We start from the raw sequence: 21,545 nt of genomic DNA on the forward strand, positions 1-21,545 counted from the left end.
CCATTTATTCATTCATTATTTATTTTCTGAGAAATTTTTTGTGTAAGATGTTCCAGCAACTGGTAACAGTGATGAAAATCCTAAGTCCCTTCTCTCATGGAAGTTACGTTCTGAGTAGAGACAGTCAATGAATAGATAACATACATTTGTCTCCTTAAATAATCTCACCATATTAGACTGCAATCTATAAACTGACCATTTTCTAGCCCTTCCAAGATCAATTCCTTTTTGAGACTGAATGATGAAAAATAGTAAAACAGAATAATATTCAATTTCTAAAATATACTACTAACTAATTTCATTAGACTCAAGTATTCATGGTTTTGGCAGCTTAGTGAAACATCCAGGAAGGAGTCAAAACCTGTCTGTTCTTTCATTTTTTTGTAAACACTTCTCATCTGTCTGGCCCCACCGCCTGTGCAAGTTAGGAAAGCTGATAATTAAGAATCTTTAGAAAAAGGCAGCCAATTTCATTAACATACAAGTTTCTTCATACTAAAAATCTTAAATATATTTACGGCAGCAATTTAGACTTCATATTGGTTGCCTTTCATTTTAAACTATGCTCCCAAGAAAAAGCCTCTTAATGGTAATTGAGGTCAGGAAAACAACAATAACAAAAAACCAAAACAGTCCTGCACACATCCTTTGCCAAATTTTGTCATTCCACTAAATCTATTTTTCTCCCTGATCATTTTTGTTGTCACTATACCTTTGTGTATACTTTCCTGTCTCATGTGGACCGTTAAGTATTTGTTGCTCTGCTCACTTTGCATCCTCTTTCTTCACTCCCTATGTTGCTTTACATCACTGCCTGAGTCACTCTGCTAAAAAGATACACTAGCTTACACCACTCTTAGAAACCCTTTGCTGCTAAAGCTGCAGAAGATGTAGGATGATAGATGGAAAGCTAGTATCACCTTACTTCGTACTTTTTAACAGAATACACACTTTTCTATAGTCATGTCCTTTGTCTCTCTTTGGCCTAGAATATCCTTGCATGTGAAAGTCTCACAACAATCATCCTAAATGCTAGAGCTTCTAAGAAGTTTTCCTACAGCATCTTACATAGCTCTGTATTTTGATTTTAGCATTTATATCATGACTTCCCCATTAGATTAAGTTCAGAGGCATCTCTGATTTATTAGTAAACACTTAATTTAGGGAATGCTAAGTTGAATAACAGACGACAATGGATTATTTGCAAATACCCCAAAGAGATCTCTGTTTCAAGCAACATTATGTTTGTACTGCTTCATAAAGGACAGAGACATATTAATAAAATATGTTCATTTTTAATTTGGTGTTGAATATGTAAATATCAAAGTACTGTTTTTTAGGTCTGGCTTTGAGTCTGATGTACTCAAATAAAATCAAATTTGCTACTTTGCTAAAAAAGGGAAGAGACTTGCCATGTATTTTCCATGTAACTTGAAAAAATTATATGCTTATTACTTACTGACTCTAACTAGAGAACTTTACAGCTGCTACATCACTATGAAGATGACAGTAGTAGTAATGCCCATCTTACTGAGAGTCATTAAGGCTAACTGCATTACTGATGAGATCATTCACCTTAGTCTTTGTTAACAAACTGAAAACTTTACAATCACCTATTTTTTATCCAAATTCTCATCAGAATACTCAATTGGATTTTTCCTTGTTTGAATTAAATCCCAACCCCGTCTCAGACTTCTTCAGGTCTGGTCTGAGCTTCTGTTTAATTGCTTTCAGTTTCTTATAGTTTTAACTCTTCATATCTTGATATAACTGAAATCCAATAAGGTGGGAAAATGTTATTTCTTCTGAAGCCAATCAGTAAAAGTATTCCTGTTCTGACAGACACCCTGTTCACCTTTGTGACCTTTCTGAGTTTCTTACTACATGCTCTTGGTTGTGTTTCATTCACTTAAGACTTCAGCTTAGAGGACTTAATTCATAGTATTCATATGGATGAGAAACAATGCCACAGCTCCTCACTTCCTTGCCCTTCTCACCCTTGAGTGTTCTGTTGCTCTATTTTCTTTAGTTACTGACCTCAAGATCTTATTTTTAATATTGTCACCACCAATGAAGAACATTTCTTACTTGATGTTTTTTCTGATCATGTCTTTCAAGTTTATTTCAATGAAAACGCAAGCCTGTTTAAACCAATACTCTTTTTACCACCATACCAAAATTATACCAAGAGGATATAAACAACTTTTAGTAGATTAAAACAGTAACCAATGTTGTCCATTTTTAAAAAAGGTTTAAATGAACTCACTAATAAGTGCCACCAGCCTTTTAAAGAAAACTAACACTAGCATTCCTCAAAACATTCCATAAAATAGAAAGGGAAGGAATTAACCACATTAATTTTAGGCTAGTATTATTACCCTAGTACCCAAAGTGGATAAAGCAAAAAAGAAAATTATAGGCCTTTATCCCCGATGAACACTGATGTAACTGTGTTCAAGAAAATACTGGTGAATCAAATTCAAGAACACACCAAAAAGATCAGTCATGAAGCTGGAGAGATGGCTCAACAATAAAGAGCACTGTTTGGTCTTTTAGAGGATCCAGGTTCATGTCCTAGCATCCACAGTGGCTCATCTGTCACTCCAGTTTCTAGGGATTCAAGGCTTTCAAACCTCCAATGGCATACAGATGGGAGTACAGACATGGATATAGGCAAAAAAACTCATGCACATAAAATGGAAAAAATATTCATCATGACTTGAGTCATGAATACCTCATAGTATTACACAAAGATCAGAAATCATCTTGTATCAACAGATGTAGAAAAGGCCTTTGGTAGGAGATGATAGGGCATCCCCTCAAGATAAAAGCCCCGAAGAATCTAAGAATTGTAGCAAAGGGGGCATGTACAACACCTATAATCAACACTTTGGTGAGCAGGAAAAAAAAAAAAATCAAAGAATTTTCACTAAACCAAGAAGAGAAACAATGGCTATTTTCTCTACTCCTATTTCCTATAGTTCTTTTAGTCTCAACTAGAGCGATAACAGATGGAAACAAATAAAAAAGAAGTTAAAGTACCTTTATTTGCACAGTATAATTCTATGTCAGAGACTATAAACTCCACCAGATTTTTAGAACTAATAAACCCTTTGAAATACTAGGACACAAAATTAACATATAAAAATTAGTAGCTTTCTTATCCCCCAATAATGAACTTGGCAAGAATGGGCTTAAGTAAGCAGTCCCATTCACAATAGTTTTAAAGCAAAACAGAAACCTATCAATGAATAAAGCTAGCCATAAAAGTGAAAGACCTCTACACTGAAATTATTAAAAATACTCAAGATAGAAATAGAAGAAGACACCAAAAGGGTGAAAAGGACTTACACTCATGGATTAGAATTAATATGACCATACAACCGAAAGAAACATAGATTCAATGCAACCCCCATTACCATCCCAATGACATCTTACAAAAAAATAGAAAACTAAAGTGTTAAAATTTATATGAATTTTATACCATCCCTTAGATACATACCTAAAAGACTCTAAATAACATGCCACGGTGATTCTTATAGTCTATGTTTCAAAGGATCCCAAAGAACAAAGCAATACTGAGCAAAGAGAACAATGCTGGAGATATTACCGTACCCAACTTCAAGTTACACTAGAAAGCCAAGGAAACAAAACAGATCAATGCAATAAAAAAATGCCCCTGAAACAGCTAAAGCCATTTGACTTTTGACAAAGATTCCAAAAATATACACTAGAGAAAAAGATATCTCCTTCAACAAATAGTGCTGGAAAATGGATGCCCATGTGTAGAAAAATAAAAATAGATCAACATTTCTCCTTTATCTACCATCAATTAAAGGTATATCAAGTATCATAATGAAACACTTGAAACAGCTAGAAGAAAACATAGGAAAAATACTCCAATACATAGAGGATTCTCTGAAAAGGAGTTCTATATCAGGAAATGAAGCCAAGAAGTGATAAACAGGTTAGCATGAATTTACAAAACTTCAGCACCGCAAAAGGAACAAATAAGTGAGCAGACAGTCTAGAGAGCAGGGCAAGAATCTGCCAGCTATAAGTTGACAAACACTAATGACAAGAGGATATACATACATACATACATACATACATACATACATACATACATACTAAAAAATTGAATACCACAAAAAAATTAAATACCAAAAGCCAAGCAAACCAATCAAATGGACTAATGAAATGAATAAGCAGTTCTCAAAACAAAGAAATGGCCAATAAACATGAACGAGAAATGTTCATTGTCAGCCATCAGGGAAATCCAAATCAAACTACACTAAGATTTCATGTCATCCCAGTCAGAATGGCTATTATGAAAAAGAGAGAGAGAGAGAGCCAGAACATGCTGGTGAGGATGTGAGGACCCTATGTACTGCTGGTGAAAACATAAGTAGTCTATCTGCTATGGAAATCGGTGTACAGAGTTCTCAAAAACTAGAAGTACAACTTCCACATGGCAATGACACAGTTATGCCATCCCTAGGTATGTACCTAAAGGACTCTAAATCAACAATGCCACATCGATTCTTATAGTCTATGTTTCAACAATATTCACAAAGGCAAGCTATGCTATCAGCCAACAGGTCTGAAAACAAATGATTGGACAAAGAAAGTGGGGTGCATATATACACTAACAGTTTTATTCTGCCACAAAGAATGAAGTTATCTGTAAGAAAATATTCAGATAGTCATACTAAGCAAAATAAGACTTAGAAAGACAAATATCACATATTCTCTCCCATTTACATATCCTCCATTACAATACATTTATAGGGGACATAAAAGTAGAAGCAAGACTGTGGGGGAAATTAATGGAAATAATGGGGAAGAGGGACAAGGGTGGGAAAGAGGTAGAACTTGGTTAAATATATGAATTATTTACATGAAGATATCTGTACCAAACTCATCACTATATGCAATGAATATATATCAATAAACTAGAGTATTTATGTTAGAAAAGGCATATATTCAAACATCAAGAGTTAATAAACAATATTTAGTGCTTCATAAAGCACAGGCTTTAGTTTATTTATTTTGACAAGTACATGTTGTTGAAGTGTATCAAGGAACAGCTTGGCATTCTTGCTTTTATTTGTTATAAGGCATCACCAACTGTTAGCACTATTGTTTCTGTACATGTAGAAACACCAAGGCAACAAAAAGCCAAATAATACCATAGGATGAAAATAGCTTTGAGCTCCTGAAAGAACCCCTTATCATTTGTGCTGTGGATAATGTAGCATTTCCCTTCATGCTGTTTCACCCACCTCTTCTGCTATACATTTACTACATGACTTCTCTTAAATCTCACTATTTGTTATTTACAATTCTTTACGCCTTTAAATTTCCTTATAAGGAAGTCCAAATTACAATAATAATATGGGCTAAATCATGTATTTCCAATTATGTTCATATTTTCTGACTCACTAAATTCCAGTCACTTAGTCAAATTCCAGTTCTTGCTTCAAGGGGTTCTGTTTTCTTCAGCATTATTCCAAGAATATTCTCCTTTCCCCCATAGAGCACTATCTCTTTTTTTTTTGTTTATTTTGCAGATTTATTTATTTGAATTAGAAACAAGATTGTTTTACATGACAATCCCAGTTCCCTTGTCCCTCCTGTCCTCCCCTACCACACCCCCAACTAAAACCCTACCTATCACATATCCTTTCGCCCACTATCTCTTAAGTTAAATATTGCACTTTCCAAGGAATCTGGCTCCTGATTCACATCCATACAACACACACTCAAATTGTTGCAGCACTCCTTTGTTCCTTTAGCTATTTGTTTATCTTTTCTGTTCTACAAGGACTTCACAAAAATGCAAAGAGTAATTCCATCCTACTGGCTATATAATGGGTACTCTAAATATTTGTTAAACATTAAGTATTTCTATTAAAGCTATACAAACTCATTCTAGAGCACTTAGTTACAGAACACTATATGACTCTGCTCACAAAGTATAATGAAGAAGTAACTATAATGGCTCTTACCTGCAAACAAACAAACAAACAAACAAACAAAACCTCTCTGGCCCTCATCTCCTGTTTAGGATTCTTGAACTTACCATGTATGGCTTCTTGGTAACCAGGTGTCTTTGCCAACTTTTTCAATACAAAACTTTTGAGGCCCATTACTTCCTAAATCAGGAACATTAAAAGAAGATAATGTTTATCTGGCTGGTCCTTTAAAACGAACAGAAGCATGTCATATGGATGATACAGAGGAAACTGAAGATTTCATAATATAGCCTACTTCTGTACTGAGAAGCTTTTTGGTGCTACAGAGATACTGAGGTAAGAATTACATCTGTGGAAAGAAAGGTAACTATTTTTACTCAATCTTGCTTCCCTAGCATTTACACTATGGAGTAAAGCAGTAGCTATCTCCTTTTTGATTATGCTTTCATTTTATCTCACAAATTGTGGTGGTTTGAATGAGAATGGCCCCCACAGGCTCACAGATTCAAATGCTTGGTCACCAGGGGGTGTCACTATTGACAAGGATTAGGAGGTATGGCCTTTTTGGAGGAACTGTGTCACTGGGCGTGAGCTTTAAGGTTTCAAAAGCACATAGTAGGCCCAGAGTCTTTCTCTTCCTGCCAGGATTCCTGTGGATCCAAATGTAGAAATCTCAGTTACTGCTCCAGCATCATATGCCTACATGTTGCCATGCTCCCTGCTAGGACAATGGACTAAACCTCTGAAACTGTAAGCAAACCCAATTAAATGCTTTCCTTTTAAGAATTGCCATGGTCACAAGATGTATCTTCAGGACAGAATAGTGGCCAAGACACAAATGTCTTCTGTATCAATGACTAATTTTTCTATTGTAGAAACCTTACATATAAACCAGAAATAATAGTCATTATATTTAAGTCTACTGTAAGTACAGCCACCATCACAAAACTAAGTTCAGAGAAACTGCAGTGAATCTGCATTTACCCATGAGCTCAGCAAATCCTCCTAGAGGTAATCGGCAGGTTCCAGTGACAAACTGCAAGAGTCGCATTCTTACTTCATTATCAGTCTCTTTCACAAACTGTATGACAAAATCAAATGTACTTTAATATAAAATGAGGGCCAACATCCTGTCAATAATGAATAGTAAAAAAGTGTATGTAGTATCACTTATGTGCACTGTGCACTCATTTCAGTTAACCAGAACAATTACAATACATGCAGCCCCTGTCATACAAACAGAAACAAACAAGAAGCTTAGAAACCTTAAGACTTTACTTGCCTGCAGTAAAGTCTCTAAGAGGTACTTGTCTCTTACTGAGGGCTGGGGGTTAAGCACTATGCCATGTGTTTCTCACTTACTTAGGTGTCACAAGATTCTATGAGGCAGCTGCAATCACTAGCAATCTTACCATACATGCAAAAAAAAAAAAAAAAAAAAGAGGAAAGCCTATAGAGTTTAAGTAATTTGTCTCTTCAAACTGCTAAAAAGTAGACCACTTGAACTCCTGTCCCATTGAGTATAAACCACTACTAAGCTGTGTCAACTACTCCCTTTTAAACTACAAAAACAAAAGAACGCTTCCCCATTGCTTTTCTCTGTGGTATTTTCTGCTATTAAGCATTTTCCAAACTTTCTATGCCCTTCACTAGTACCTGAAAAACTAAAGTTGTCTCCAAAATTAACAAGTTTGCTGACGAGTTCTTTTGAAAGAGGAATGTGAATGGCAAAATATGGCAAAATAATCAATGGGTTGGTTTAAATAGAACAAAAAGCTAGCAACTTAAGAGGGCAGTTTGAGAACAAAAATGCTTCTTTCAAATACAGAATATACACGTGGTGGCTAAATTTCATTGTAGACTTGACTGGATTAATTAAAAGCCTAAAGCCTTAGTGAGACACAGGCTTTGAGTATGTCTTTAAGGTGTTTCAGAGAGGATTAACTCAAGGAAGAAGACTCTATCCTGAATGGGGGAGGCACCATAATGCCATGGGCTAAATTGCAGGCTGAATAAAAGGAAATGGGAATAGATCATCTCTACTTCCTGATCTGTATAGCTATGAGCAAACTCCCAAGGTCACTGCTATAGCTGCTTCTATCATCATGCTTTCCTGTGATGGCTGGTACTCTTAAAACAGTAAGCCAAAATAACATTTTCTTCACTTAAGTAGTTCTTGTCAAGAATTTTGTCATAGCAATGAGAATGTGACTAATGTCACAGCTTAGTTAAACACAGGACATTTAGCTAATCCAGGTAGAAAACTTTGCATAGAATTGTGCTGAGGCACAGTCCATTGTGGGGATGTGATAAGCAGCTCTAATCTGATGGCACTGTGTTTTCTCCTGTCCAGAAATGAACTGTTCTATCCCAGTCATTAGAGTGCTTAGACCTGAGTAATAATTTACATAAATCCCTGGTGATGACTAAAGAAATTTAATATGGAGCCAGGCATCCCTTAGAATTGTTGACCTTTTGTTCTGGGATACCTGAGAGGTCCTAGTAGCCTGCAGGTGAGATAAGAATGAATCTACAATTTTGTTCAAATGACTGCAGAACCTGGAAAAGCTGTTGCTGCTATTGATGCATAACATACTGCCATTATTGGTCTTTTTATATAAATATAAATATAAATATGTACATATATATATAATTTGAATTTTTGGAAACTTTAGCTGTGCTGTCAACTTTGAAAAAAAGTATCCCAGTTTAAAAAAAAAAAAAAAAGAATAGGATAATGGGCTGTGAGGTCTTAACAGCTGCCTTTGCTTCTGTAAAACCTGCCTATTGCTATGGGAAAGGGATGAAATGGTCTTTTTTATAGTAGGGAATGTAAGCAACAACTGAGGAAGTAAAACAATTTTCCTGTGCAGCTATGGATTCCATAGATAGTTGTAATACACACCTTTCTGATGTTTGCCTTAAAATCCCATCTTAACCTCTCATCTGCATGGCATGCTGTTTAGCTCTAAGGCTATTTGTCCTTCTGCTAGCAATAAGAATAATCTCCAAACCTGAATTGAGTCTAAGTATTGGGTTTCAACTAATGGATTCAAATGCCACAACACCATCAAGATGTGGGAAACACATTTTATTACCAGCTCTGACATAAACCTCACCATTTTATCTAGCTCCTAGATCCATATGTCCAAATGGAAGGTCTTTAAAGAGCAAAGAGATAGCAAAAGGTGCAAAAGGGAACAGCTGTGCATACTGCCTAGTATATATATGTAGTTCTGTAGTCCAGCTTGAAAGCAGACTCCTCCTGTGTAAACAGGAGCAAGAGACACTAGTTTTTTAAGATTTCTCAGTGTGGCCTCCAACTACTGAGCTCTCTTCCTATTCTCTTCCCCTCCCTTCCTACCTCTCACAGATGGTATATTCATATGCTGTAGAATATACATACAAAAAGTAAGTGTTATAGCTCACTCAATCCTCTCCTAGTAGACATTTGAGTTCTGTTAGCATAAAAAAATTACTGCATTAAGCACTTTGGTGTATGCCATTTTGTATATGATGAATATTTAAGTCAGGTTCCCAGAGGGTCCACACATTAAAATATTATGCAATGAACTAATGGGAATCATTCTTATAAAAAGATATACCTTTTGGAGAATCTCTCCATGATAATATAAAACCCAGCTTTTCACCAGAGTGTGAAAATTATCAGAAGTCTAACCATTAAGTTACTCAGATGAGTTGTAGTTAGTAAAATACTTATGGAATGAATATCCCAGGATTAGAGATTTAAAATCTTCTACACAGAAAACAAAGCAAAACAAAATGTCTCTTAAAATGTACTTAAATAGCTGGGCTGTGTTGACATACACCTTTAATCCCAGAACTCAAAAGGCAGAGGTAGGTGGATCTATGTGAGTTTGAGGCCAGCCTGGTCTACAGAGTGAGTTCCAGGACAGCCAGAGCAACACAGAGAAATGCTGTCTTGAAAAAAAAAAAAAAAAAAAAAGTGCTTAAATATTAGTGTGATGTCCTTGGATGTTCTGAGACCTACCTGATCACAGTTAAAGCCAAAACACAGTAACAAAAAATAGTTATTCTAGCGTATTACTGTCTGAATTATCACAATTACTTAGAAGAACTAAATACTCACATTGACCACATTGACCTTATTAAAAACATACACTTGGCTGGAAGTGGTGGAAGATGCCTGTAATCCTAGCATTGGATAAGCTGATGCAAGATGAAAGCAAATTCAAGACCAGCCTGAACTATTCAGGCAGATTCTATCCCAATATACAGCCACAGCAAATCTAAAATCAGCCCAACAAAACCCCACTCTCCCTCACTTCTTCTGGAGACATGCAAAATTTGTAGAATACTTGTGAAACCACTAAAGACTACTCATAACTCCATCTAGAAAATAGTGAAATAATTGGAAGGCTAAAACATAGATCCAAAAGCAGTTTTAAAAATAATAAATTACTTTGAGACTACTTTTTATGAGAAAACATTTTCTTCAAATGATTTATCTCAAAAAGATAAAGCAAATACCTGCCAAAACCAAATAATTTGCTTGCTGTTTCTTGTATAATGTCGGTAAACAGTATTTCTCTGCCAGTCTGCCAAGTCAACCTCTTGCATGCCACACAGCATAACCTGGGGAAGAAGCATGGCATCAGCCACAATAAAGACTAGGAGGAATGGGGGGGGGGTTGTTTGTCTTTTTATTATTTCTAGAAGTTTCTGAAATATATTCTAGGTAGAATAGTTGGTCATGGTAGTTTCTGCCAGCATTGGTGTTCTCCTTTCCCTCCTTTCTGAGGCAGGGTCTCCCTATGTAGTCCTGAGGTGGGAGGGGGGAGGGAGGCTCTGGAACTCACCACCTATACCTGTCTAGCCTATAGACCTAAAACTAATGGCATCCTTAGCCAATCCTCCCAGTGCTGTAACTATATGTATCTGCCACCAAGCTTAGCCTTTGTATTTCCTTAATGGTATCTTTTAAAGAACAGAATTTTTACTGTTAATGAAGTCAGGCTGTTTTCTTTACAGTATTAAAAAAAAAGAATTGTAAGCAATTTCTACCTATATCATGAATATTTATATTTACATGCAAGTATTTGTATAAACATGTATTTCATTTCCATAGTAAACACCTAATGGATGATTTGCTAGAGCATGAGGAAGACAAACATTTAACAGTATAACCTGAGAAATTGCCAACATTATCCAAAGTGAAATTTCATTTAGGTTACTATTCTCTTGTTTTATTTTAGGCTTTCATGTTTATACTTAATATTCATCTAAAATTAATCTTTGTTTATGGGCAAAGGGGCCAAAGTTAACTTTCTTTCAAATGGATATCCAATTGTTTCAACATTATTTGTTGAAAAGGCTTTCCCTTTTTTCCACTGAAAATAATTTGACAATGCATGCCATGATCTGTTTCGAGGTCTGTTTGGATGCCATTAATCAAGACGTGTACATTTGAAATATACCACATTGAAGAAAAATCAATATGATACTAAAATGTGTGGACGTAGTATAAAATCATAAAACATGGTGGAGCACTGCTGGCACGTGAAGACTATGAAGGTTGAAGCAGGAAGATCAGGATTGCCAGGCCAGTCTGAGCAGAAGCAGACCCTATCTTAAACAAAGGAACAAACAACACTGAACCTGGAGAGGAGAGGTGAGGTGAGTTGAGTTGTGGGGGTATGAGAGGTGGCACACAGGGATACAAAGTCCACCCATTCCCACATCAGCATTTCTTGCTATCAAATAACAAAAGAGCCCAACCTCCAATTCTTTTTCATCAAAGTATTGTAGCCACTGAAGGGGAACAACTTCATTAAACCCATCAAGGAAAGCTTTGGTCTGTTCTTGTACTCCTCGAGAAAAACGCCATTCTGTCATTAAGCTGCAAATAAAGACAGTATTGGAAAAATAGGTCATTTATATATGAAGCTAAGGGACAAAAACACTAAGAAAGCCTTAAATTCTTTCTCTTTTTCAAAATATACTCCCCAAATATATGCACACAACAAGTATCTATGCATGCATTTTTGTGATTTTAGAGTTAACATGATTTTCCATAAACAAATTCATTCTTTTTTAGTTACTTTTATTTATCTGAGATTATAGTTTAATTGTAACATTTCTCCCATCCCTTTCTTCCATCCAAACCCTACCATATATCTCTCCCATAAAATGAAAATCCTTAAGAAATGATATATTTCTTGACAGACACGTATTATCTACCACAATTACATGAAAAGTATATAAGCAAATAGATCTATAGAAAATAGTGAGATCAAAGCAGTAATAAAGCATTTTCTAAGAAAATGACTCAGGCCTATATGGACTCACATTTACAGAACTACTATCAGTGGTCCTTAAAGTCGTCTATAAAATAGAAGAAATCCATCAAAGTCATTTTACAAAGAGAATTTCCCAAAGGGTAAAAACTAATAAAATTAAGGGTAGACATATAGATTTCCATTTAGACTCCATAAATTCTACAGACTGAGTCCAATCAGCTCTATAAACCTACCCAATATATTCATCCTTGTTTTCTTCAGTCACCAGGATATTGGAACCTCCCAATTTCAGATCATGTGAAGTAACTTTTCCTAGAATCTCCATGTCAACAGAAAAATACATTTCTAAGCCACATTCTTCAATGTTGTTGTCTCTGGATAAAAAATAAAAATAACATTTGAGTATGCATATAAACAAAGTATATAAATGAGCTTCAAGTAAATACCTCAATGAAAAAGAAATCTTCAAACCTTATCCAGATAAGGGAGTTATAAAATTCAGTGTCAATAGATTCCAAATCCTTAATAGTAAGTTTTTTACTTAGCATACGCTTGTAGAATGGTAAAGAGAAGCCAGTGTCAATAAACTTTCCATGGAATAGTGCCTGTTGGAAAAAACAAAACATTTTAGTTAAAATGACAAAATATTCTTTAAAGCACAATAATAAAACAGAAGTCAAGAGACTTTACATTTTAAAAAGCATTACTCAATGGTATAAATTGTGAAAATTAAAATACAAAATGCAAAGCAAATTAGAATAAAAATTTATTTCACAGGTCAAATATATAATGTACAATCAAAACTACATATAATATGGGACTTAATTACCAACCTCCCCTACTTTTTAATATATTTTTTAATAATTAACTTAATTCGACACAGAAATGAAAAGCCCCATGAACCACTTTCCATTTCTTTCCTATCTGCAGGATCTCCATGTCTTCATGCATACGTACAGCACCAATATAAGAAGAAGCATCAGTGATTTTTGATCCTATGGATATCTAAAACCACTCACTGAATCAATTATATTGGCCCTCAGCCCCTTATTCAGTTTATATTCAGTCACCAAGTCATTGAAATCACCCCTCCCACTGTATTTCGAACGCAATCCCATGCCTAAATAAAAATCAACTTAAAATTTACTCTGCCTGTAACTTGGTAGAACATGCTATCAAGCAAGCTAGTAGTGCCCAGCAACATCACAGGAAGCATTATTTCTTTACTATTCTGAGTTTCCCTGTGTCAGACGACTATTCATTCACCAATGTGCCTCTGTCCTCAAATACTATACTTACTGCACACAGCAAACAGCAATCAGGAAAGCTTTGGTGCAGTCCACCCAATCTGCTCACCACTACCTTTCTATTACTTTTGTGAGCAGTACAGAATTCTCCCTTTTATTCAAGATCATTGCTCCTATACTCCTTGTATTATTGACTTCAGCAAATTCTTTGTTCTCAGCTGGGCTTGATGGCACATGGCTATAATCCCAGCACTCGGGAGGTTGAGGCAGCAGTTATTGTATCTGCCCAAGATACAATAACAAAATACTACTCCCTGGCATCAAATTCTCTATGATACCTTACTACAAACTTTTCTAAAGCAGATGCTAATATTTAGTTTGAATACACACCAATCTTTCCATCCTACCACTTACAAACATTTTTCACCTTGCTAAATGATTGATGCAAGATCCATCAGTAACATATGAAAGGATTAACCATCGTGTCTTTGGAAAACACCTCGTTCCATTTTCTTCTAGAAATCACTTACTAATTTCAAGTAGTTTTATTTGTTTAAGTTTTTTACTCCTTTTCATCTCCTCAGTTTATAATTATCCCTAAAGTCCCCTATCCACATTATTCCTTCACACAACCATGAACTTTAGATATTTTCTACATGTTTACAACCTCAAATGCCTCTTTCTAACCTGGATATCTCCCCGTTGCCAGATTTGGATACCTATCTGATCTATACCTCCACTGGATGCCATACCTATCCTGAATGGAAAAGAAATCCAACATTCTTGATTTTCCTTACTTCCAGTATTTATTTGTTCTTGCCACCAAAGCCTTATCTTAGGAAACGACAATTTCAAGCCAATGTACAGGCCATGCATTTTGGGGCCTCACTTTACTCTTATGTCTTACCACTAATCTCCCAGAAAACCTAGGTTTTTCTAATTTCTGAATATATCTTGAATCCAAACCACTTCTCACATCTATTACTATACTATTTAGATCCAAAATCACTATGAGCCCTCACTGTTACCTCTATAAGTGGTCTTTATGTCTCTACCTTTGCTTTCCTCTGTGCATAGTTAAAGGACTTTTTGTTGGTGTTCCTTAACTCATGACACTAAAGGACCCACTCAAAACTTGTATATATATGACTTTCCTAAAAGTCCTACATGGCATTTCTTAATCTCACTCCTCACCACATATACTTTGCCCTAACCATGTTTTTTCAACTAATGAGGCATTTCTAAATCCTGTAGCCTTTCCTGCTATTCCATGAGCCCTAAGTTCTCTTCTTGAAGGATGCAGTCTCTTGCCTTCTTCATGTTTTCATTCATGTACAACCTTCAAAGGTATCCTTTAATGCATTATATGAAAAAGTAACACCCCCTGGCTCCCGCTTTATAGAATTTGATTTCCAATAGTAGGAACTTTACATTCTGTTTTGTTATTCTTTAATACCCACTGCCTAGAAATTGGCATGGAATTACTTTAGACTCTCAGCAAATCCTTGCTAAACAAATCAGTAGATAATGTAGTATAAAAATTACAAACACCACTCAAAATACAAAAATTCACAAGGGCAACTGGAAAGCTCTGAAAATTCTAAAAGCACTAATTTAGGTGTACTTAATCAGAAACTCAGGTTTTCCTTTGGCTAAATAACTATATATACAACTCCCTTTTCCTCCACACAAAGTGAGTAACAAGGCTATTACTTTTTGACAAATTTTATTTATTCTTTCTAAATTTCATCCATACATATAATCTCTATCTTTAATTGTATTCCCATCATGGCATCCCCCCCCCAATGAACTTTTCTTCTTCCCAACAAATCATTCCCCCTCCACCTTAGTGTGTATGTGTATGTGTGTTTAAGCACACACATCCCATTGTAACTTATCTGGGTTGCTTGAATGAGCAAGAGTGAAATACTGTTTACTTAAGAAAGGAAAGTTTACTGGTGGCTCCACTACTGAGACATCTGACACTTCCCCAACAACTGAGAATTACCCGTAAGCATTCAAGGAACTTATAAAGTCTCTTTCAAAAGATTTTTATACAATGCACTTTTTTGCACATGTCTGGGTATGTGGTACGCACATGTGTGTGAAGGCTCAAGGCTGATGGTGAGTCTTCCTAAATTATTCACCACAATACTGACACTGACTCTCTCAATCAAACCTGAAACTTGCAGTTTCAGCAAATTTACCTTGCCAGCTTGCTCTGAGGATCGAGTATTGTCTTCTGAGTATTGGAATTATAAACAGACCACTGAAGTCTGAACTGTTGTCCTTGAGCCTGCTTGGCAAGAAATTTACCCATTTAGGTATCTCCCTAGCCCCTAGAACACTTCTGAACTAAGAAACACGGAAATAAAATAACAGAAAGTTAGGAACTCACCATTGCAATAAAGCGACCAATAAAACAGAAGTATGAAAGATGATCAGGATTTATGGTTGATGCTGGATTTATCTGTAAACAATAGTTATTCTTGCCTGCATACTCAAATAAGCAATACATTGGGTTCAATACTTCATGGGAAAGCAAGAAAAACCATTCTCTATAAGAAAATAAGTCAAGATTACTTTTAGTATTCACATATATGTGGATTTTTAATGGTCTTAAACATATCAATAAGTAAATAAATGTGTGCATGCACACACATACATGCGTGCACACACATACACACACACACACACACCTACTCATTTCTTAGCATTCCTCCATCTGGTTTTCCTTTCAAAGCCTCTGCTAGTTTTGAGCTATCAAACTGCAAACTCATGGTTCCCCATGGATCTGTTCTTTTCTACATCAAACTTATTTGACTATCTTTCCTCAACTTCAATTCAACTTATGTAGAGTACAGTTTTTCTCAACTCACAATTCAATCCGATCTTAGCAATTTTTGAAGCAACTTAAGAGTATAATACATATCTGTCATTGCATTCATTGTGCAATAACAATCAGAAAATATATTTTTATGCATATTAACCTCTAAGGCAAAAGCCATGTCTATATATTTTCAGTATTAACTCTTATAGGCATTCTATAATATATATTTAACAAGCTTTTTGTTATGTTTTGGGTTTTTTAAATTTTGTTGATGCTGGAAATGGAATCTAGGGCTTCATGTATGCTAAGCAATGGATAAAGCACTGAGCTATACTCTGATCCTCCATTACAGGTTCTAGGAAACATTTGATAGTGACATTGAAGCATATAATACTGCTGCTATAAAACAGTGAGGTGATGTTTTTGTTTTTGAGTTAAGATCTTACTTCACAGCTCAGGCTAGTCTGGATACAAAGTCCAGGTTGGCTTTTAGTCGGTAACAATCTTCCTGCCACAGGCTCTCCTAAGGGCTGGAATATCTGCCTTTTACAGAACAAATATATTCAAATGATGCAAAAAATTAAAAAGTGAAATCTTTAAATGTGCTATGTGCTTACTAACTTTTAACTGCCTATTTTGTTTCACTTTAATACTTTTTAACACAAAATAAACATTTACAAAATGTTCTAAAGCGCGATTCCAAACTCAAATATTTACTATGATCAGTGTGAGTTCATGGGGCTTTGCCTTGCCACAATCCCTATTCTTCATTATAAACCTGATAATAAATATTATTGGCTTTAGGGAAAAAAAACTTCTAGGTACAATAACACAGTCTTCATACAATGGTGGTAGTAGACAGTGGTGGGTACTATCTACTGTAATGAGTGCACACTATCTTAAAGGACTCAGCCATTCAGTGCCAGGAAAAGCAGAAATTTTAGTATACTGTTGATAAAGAAAAGCCAGAATTGTTGTTGTTGTTGTAATGGTTGTTGTTCTTTGTTTTCGTACCTTGAGATTGGCCTGAAATTTGCTAGGCAAAGCAGGCTGACCTCAAATGAAATCTGTCTGCCTTTGTCTCCTGAGTGCTGGGATTAAAGCCATTACCACATTTATCTCAAGAAAAAACATAATTTTAATTCTTCATCTCAATCTGATAATTTGTGTGATACTATCAAGTAATTTGAAAGTTTTTAAGTCATCACAGGTCACCTCTATGCTGGTTCCTATGGCCTCTTATTTTGTTAAATGCTTAATAGAGCTTTTAAAACATTCCCTGTAAGTACCTGAAGGATACAGAAGACAATTGCTAAACAAAACAACTATGAATTACTATCAATTCATAGAATTAAATTCAGACTCAGAATACTAAGTAAACCAAGTAACTTCACTTTGTGGTTGGGCTAAAGTAAGATAAGTAAATCTAGTAAGAATTGTGCATGGATACACACACACACACACACACACACACACACACACACACACACACACACACACACGATTAAATTTCCAACTGCTTCAGATCACTTTTAAAAAGCAGCAAACCAGGAAAAAAAAAAAAAAACTATATTGATCCAAAAGAAGAATGGATACATGATGAAAAGCCTTTACCCTAATACCAACACAAAAGAGAAGTTTCCTAACTAGCAAGAGGCAGAATTGACTTTTTCAACACAAGCTCAGCTCTGCACTCTCAAACTAGACACATGAGGCTGAAAGAATCATGACCCAACACGTAAGAGCTAGCATGGCCTAGAGAAGACAATGAAAAAAACAGTAAAACAGCAAATGAAGAAAAATCACATGAGAAGCAGCAAAGCATAGGGTAATTCTGCAAATGGTGACATGAAGACAGGTTTCAGAAAACCAAAATAGGAAAAGCACTAGGATCAAATGATAAGATGACAGACACGTAAGAGAAAAAGATGATAGACACATAAGACTGACAAAGGAGATTCCACATACCCATGATTGATGTTCCTGAAGAAAGAAAAGAACAAATAGAACAGAAAAAAAAATTCAAAGATAAAATAGAAGAAAACTTCCCTGAAATTAAAGTTCTTAATGTTCCTTTAAAAAAGACCAAATGCCAGGTGTGGTGGTGCACACCTTTAATCCCAGCCCTCTGAAGGGGGGGAGAAGCAGGTAGATCTCTGTGAGTTCAAGGCCAGATTGGTCTAGAGAGTGAGTTCTAGGACAGTCAGGGCTACCCAGACAAACCCTGTCTTAAAAAACAAAACAAACCCAAAACAAAACAAAACAAACTAACAAACAAAACTCTGCAATGAAACTAGTGTACTTTAAAGGACAGTGTGACACCCAGGGAAATTTTCTGACAATGGTTTGGCCTCATACTACCTAGTGCTCACATTCCATGCTAAATCAACAGTGAAGTGATACCTAAAAATACTGGAAAGATAATATTGTACAAGAAATGTCTTTCTAGTGAGGTTGTTGTTTATAAAACCAACAAGGAAAACACTTCCAAATATGTAACAACTACAGGAATATATCCCCCATGAACTCTTGAATAAGTACTCTTCAATGAGTCTAACCAATCAATGCATGATCAAATCAAAAGTTAGGAGTAACAAAACAATGATACACAAGAACCCATTACATGCATTTAAACTGTCCAAACACAGAACTGGAACCATTTAAGACAAACAATAGTTCACAAAAGAATATGAATGTTATCATGTCAGACACTGAGGAAAAAATATGTTCTTTCTTTTCTAAGATGTACCTTTCTTTTCAATGTCTGGGCATTTCTGAAACTGAGAAAAAGTCATTCACAATACACATAATATGAATATTTTCTGGATAGAGGTACTTACTGAAAACATCAATAATGTTTTGGATAAAGAAAGAGGCTAACAGAAACACTGACAAACTCACAGCAATACTATGTATCTACTTCTACCAGTTGTGACCTGGTTCTTCACTTCTGTCAGCTATACTTAAATTGTGATTTTCTCATTTTGTGAAAGTGTATGAAAATCTGAATTCTTAGGAATACTTAATGAAACTGTTAAACTTAAAAAAAATGCCAATTTAGATTTGTGTGAAGCAATTAAGGGAGGAAAAAAAAAGGATTTACATTAACCACTTCACAGGTATCTCTTAACAACACTGTTAACTTTTCAATAAAAGCAGAAAATTTCATTTTCCAAATAAAATCAGATCAGAGCAAAAGCACAAATAAAAGTGATATGCAATGTTAAAATAGCAAAATATTAAATAACCTTCCGTAAACCCATTAATTATGCTACACTCATATGTAGAATATTATACAGCCATCTGGTAAAAACTTTGGTATGTACAGAAGAGTAATTGTAATAGTGGGACCCTGCGATGGCTCAGTGCATAAAGCACTTGCCATGAAGGCAGAATACTCTGAGTACTCTGGTCCTCAGAACCCATGTGTTCTGGGCATGTGGTCATGGTGACCCACCTGTAATCCCAGCACTTGGCATATGGAGATAGGAAATCCCAGCAAAGGCCAGCTAATCATACCAGCTCAAATGTTGAGCTCTAGATTCAGCAAAAGACCATGCCTTAACATATAAGGTAGAAAGTGATAGAGGAAGACACCACATGTCACCCTCAGGCCTCCACATATATCTATCTGCACACAGACCTAGATAACATTCACTCACGTACACATATGTGTACCATACTCATGCAAGTGCACATACAAACATACCATACATATATACATAAGCAAAAAAGTTGAAATAATGGTTACCCAAAATAACCCTGGTTGCTAATGAAAAAAGTAAATTAATATATCCATATATCTTTTAAAGAATACCTCTACTGCAGATGACAAAACAGACTTATTACAAAGCAGTAACTTTTTAACTTTACCTTGCAAGGCCACCATAATCAAGGCCTTCTTCTCCTCTAAATATTACATATAATCGCCTCCTTAAGTCATATGGTTTTAATGCCATGATCTAATTAAAGACAAAAATGTGAATATTTAAGCATTTTTACACTGTATAAGTTACCTCCAAAATAATTCAATTTAAATTTAATCTGTATTTTCAAAAGTACACATTTCAATATCTCTTATTTAATTCTGCAGCTCATCTGCTTTGTTCCATAACCCAGCTAAAAACAGATAATCCTTCAAGTTTTCCCTGACTCACTTTCATATACTCTTCCCCCTTCTACTGTTAAACAGTTCTACTTAGAGTTAGTGGTAGAAGAGGACAATTTAGATTTCATTTTCTCTCCTTCCCCTCCTTGAGTTTTATACTACTTCAACATGTGACGGGTAAGCTTTTCTCCACAGCAATTCTGTAAGCTGAAAGGACTTTTTGAGTTCCACCTACATCAACTCTCTTCTAACTCTCAAGAGGATAGAAATTCAACTGTAACTCTCACACAATGATATGTGTGTGTGTGTGTGTGTGTGTGTGTGTGTGTGTGTGTATTATATACATATAACAGCATGTCTTAAAATAAGATCAAAATAATTTTCAGAATCTGTAAGTTTCTTGGGGATAAAAATTTATATCTACTATCACCCATCAGAGCCGCAGCCAAGATTGGCAGGTCTGGGTCCAAACACAGCTCACTAATAGGAATCCCTAGGAAGCAATTATGGGCTTAACCTCATATTTGAACAGACTCAAGACAGGAAAAGTAAGACAATAACTAACATGAAATTAGATAAACAGTTGCTAAAAGCAATTCAAATACAGCTCTGAACAAACCATTTGTAAAAACACACTTGGACACTTGACACAATTGTTTGGTTCAGAATTAGTCACTCACACACAAAAGCAGTTGTGATAATGGCTACAATGGCTATCTTTTCTAAGGCTTTATCAACAGCTAGTAAAATGAGGATATGATATAAATGTCTCTAAAACTTCTGTATTACTATTCCATTTTAACCAGTATAAAACAAAACATACAAAAAAAATTAGCAACCAGCAAGGCACAATAAACCATAGGGTGCTAGTAGTGGCAAACTGATGGTAACCAACAGTTCTGTAATTGGACCTAAGACTGCCTCAATGAGAGAGATATCATGCCTGATACTAGAAACCTACCCAACTACCCAGCACTAGTGAAGTCATAGATTCTGGAAGAGAAGCTCTTCACTAAACCAGCATAATCTCTAACTACATTATAAATATTTGTCCTAACACCCACAGATAAGTGTAGTTCTCACCCTTCATCAAAGAAATGT

General features: G+C 35.5%; 1 protein-coding gene across 4 annotated transcripts in view; it reads right to left on the reverse strand.

The window, feature by feature from the left end:
* The window catches only part of Wwp1 (WW domain containing E3 ubiquitin protein ligase 1), a 140,544-nt gene that overhangs the window by 47,391 nt on the left and 71,608 nt on the right, over window positions 1–21,545 (reverse strand). For 3 of the 4 annotated variants that reach the window (XM_035439975.1, XM_027403574.2, XM_027403571.2), the window contains exons 17-24: window positions 20,210–20,298; window positions 15,905–16,064; window positions 12,731–12,864; window positions 12,493–12,633; window positions 11,739–11,859; window positions 10,491–10,595; window positions 6,963–7,059; window positions 6,086–6,158 (exon numbers count right to left, since the gene is read on the reverse strand). In XM_035439975.1, coding sequence (XP_035295866.1) covers window positions 6,086–6,158; window positions 6,963–7,059; window positions 10,491–10,595; window positions 11,739–11,859; window positions 12,493–12,633; window positions 12,731–12,864; window positions 15,905–16,064; window positions 20,210–20,298 — 920 coding nt within the window. Of the gene's footprint in view, window positions 1–4,636; window positions 4,815–6,085; window positions 6,159–6,962; window positions 7,060–10,490; window positions 10,596–11,738; window positions 11,860–12,492; window positions 12,634–12,730; window positions 12,865–15,904; window positions 16,065–20,209; window positions 20,299–21,545 lie in introns of those variants that run through there. The other variant, XM_027403572.2, reaches the window with a different exon arrangement.

The sequence above is a fragment of the Cricetulus griseus genome, chromosome 2 (assembly GCF_003668045.3).
Source record: "Cricetulus griseus strain 17A/GY chromosome 2, alternate assembly CriGri-PICRH-1.0, whole genome shotgun sequence".
NCBI lineage: Eukaryota > Metazoa > Chordata > Mammalia > Rodentia > Cricetidae > Cricetulus > Cricetulus griseus.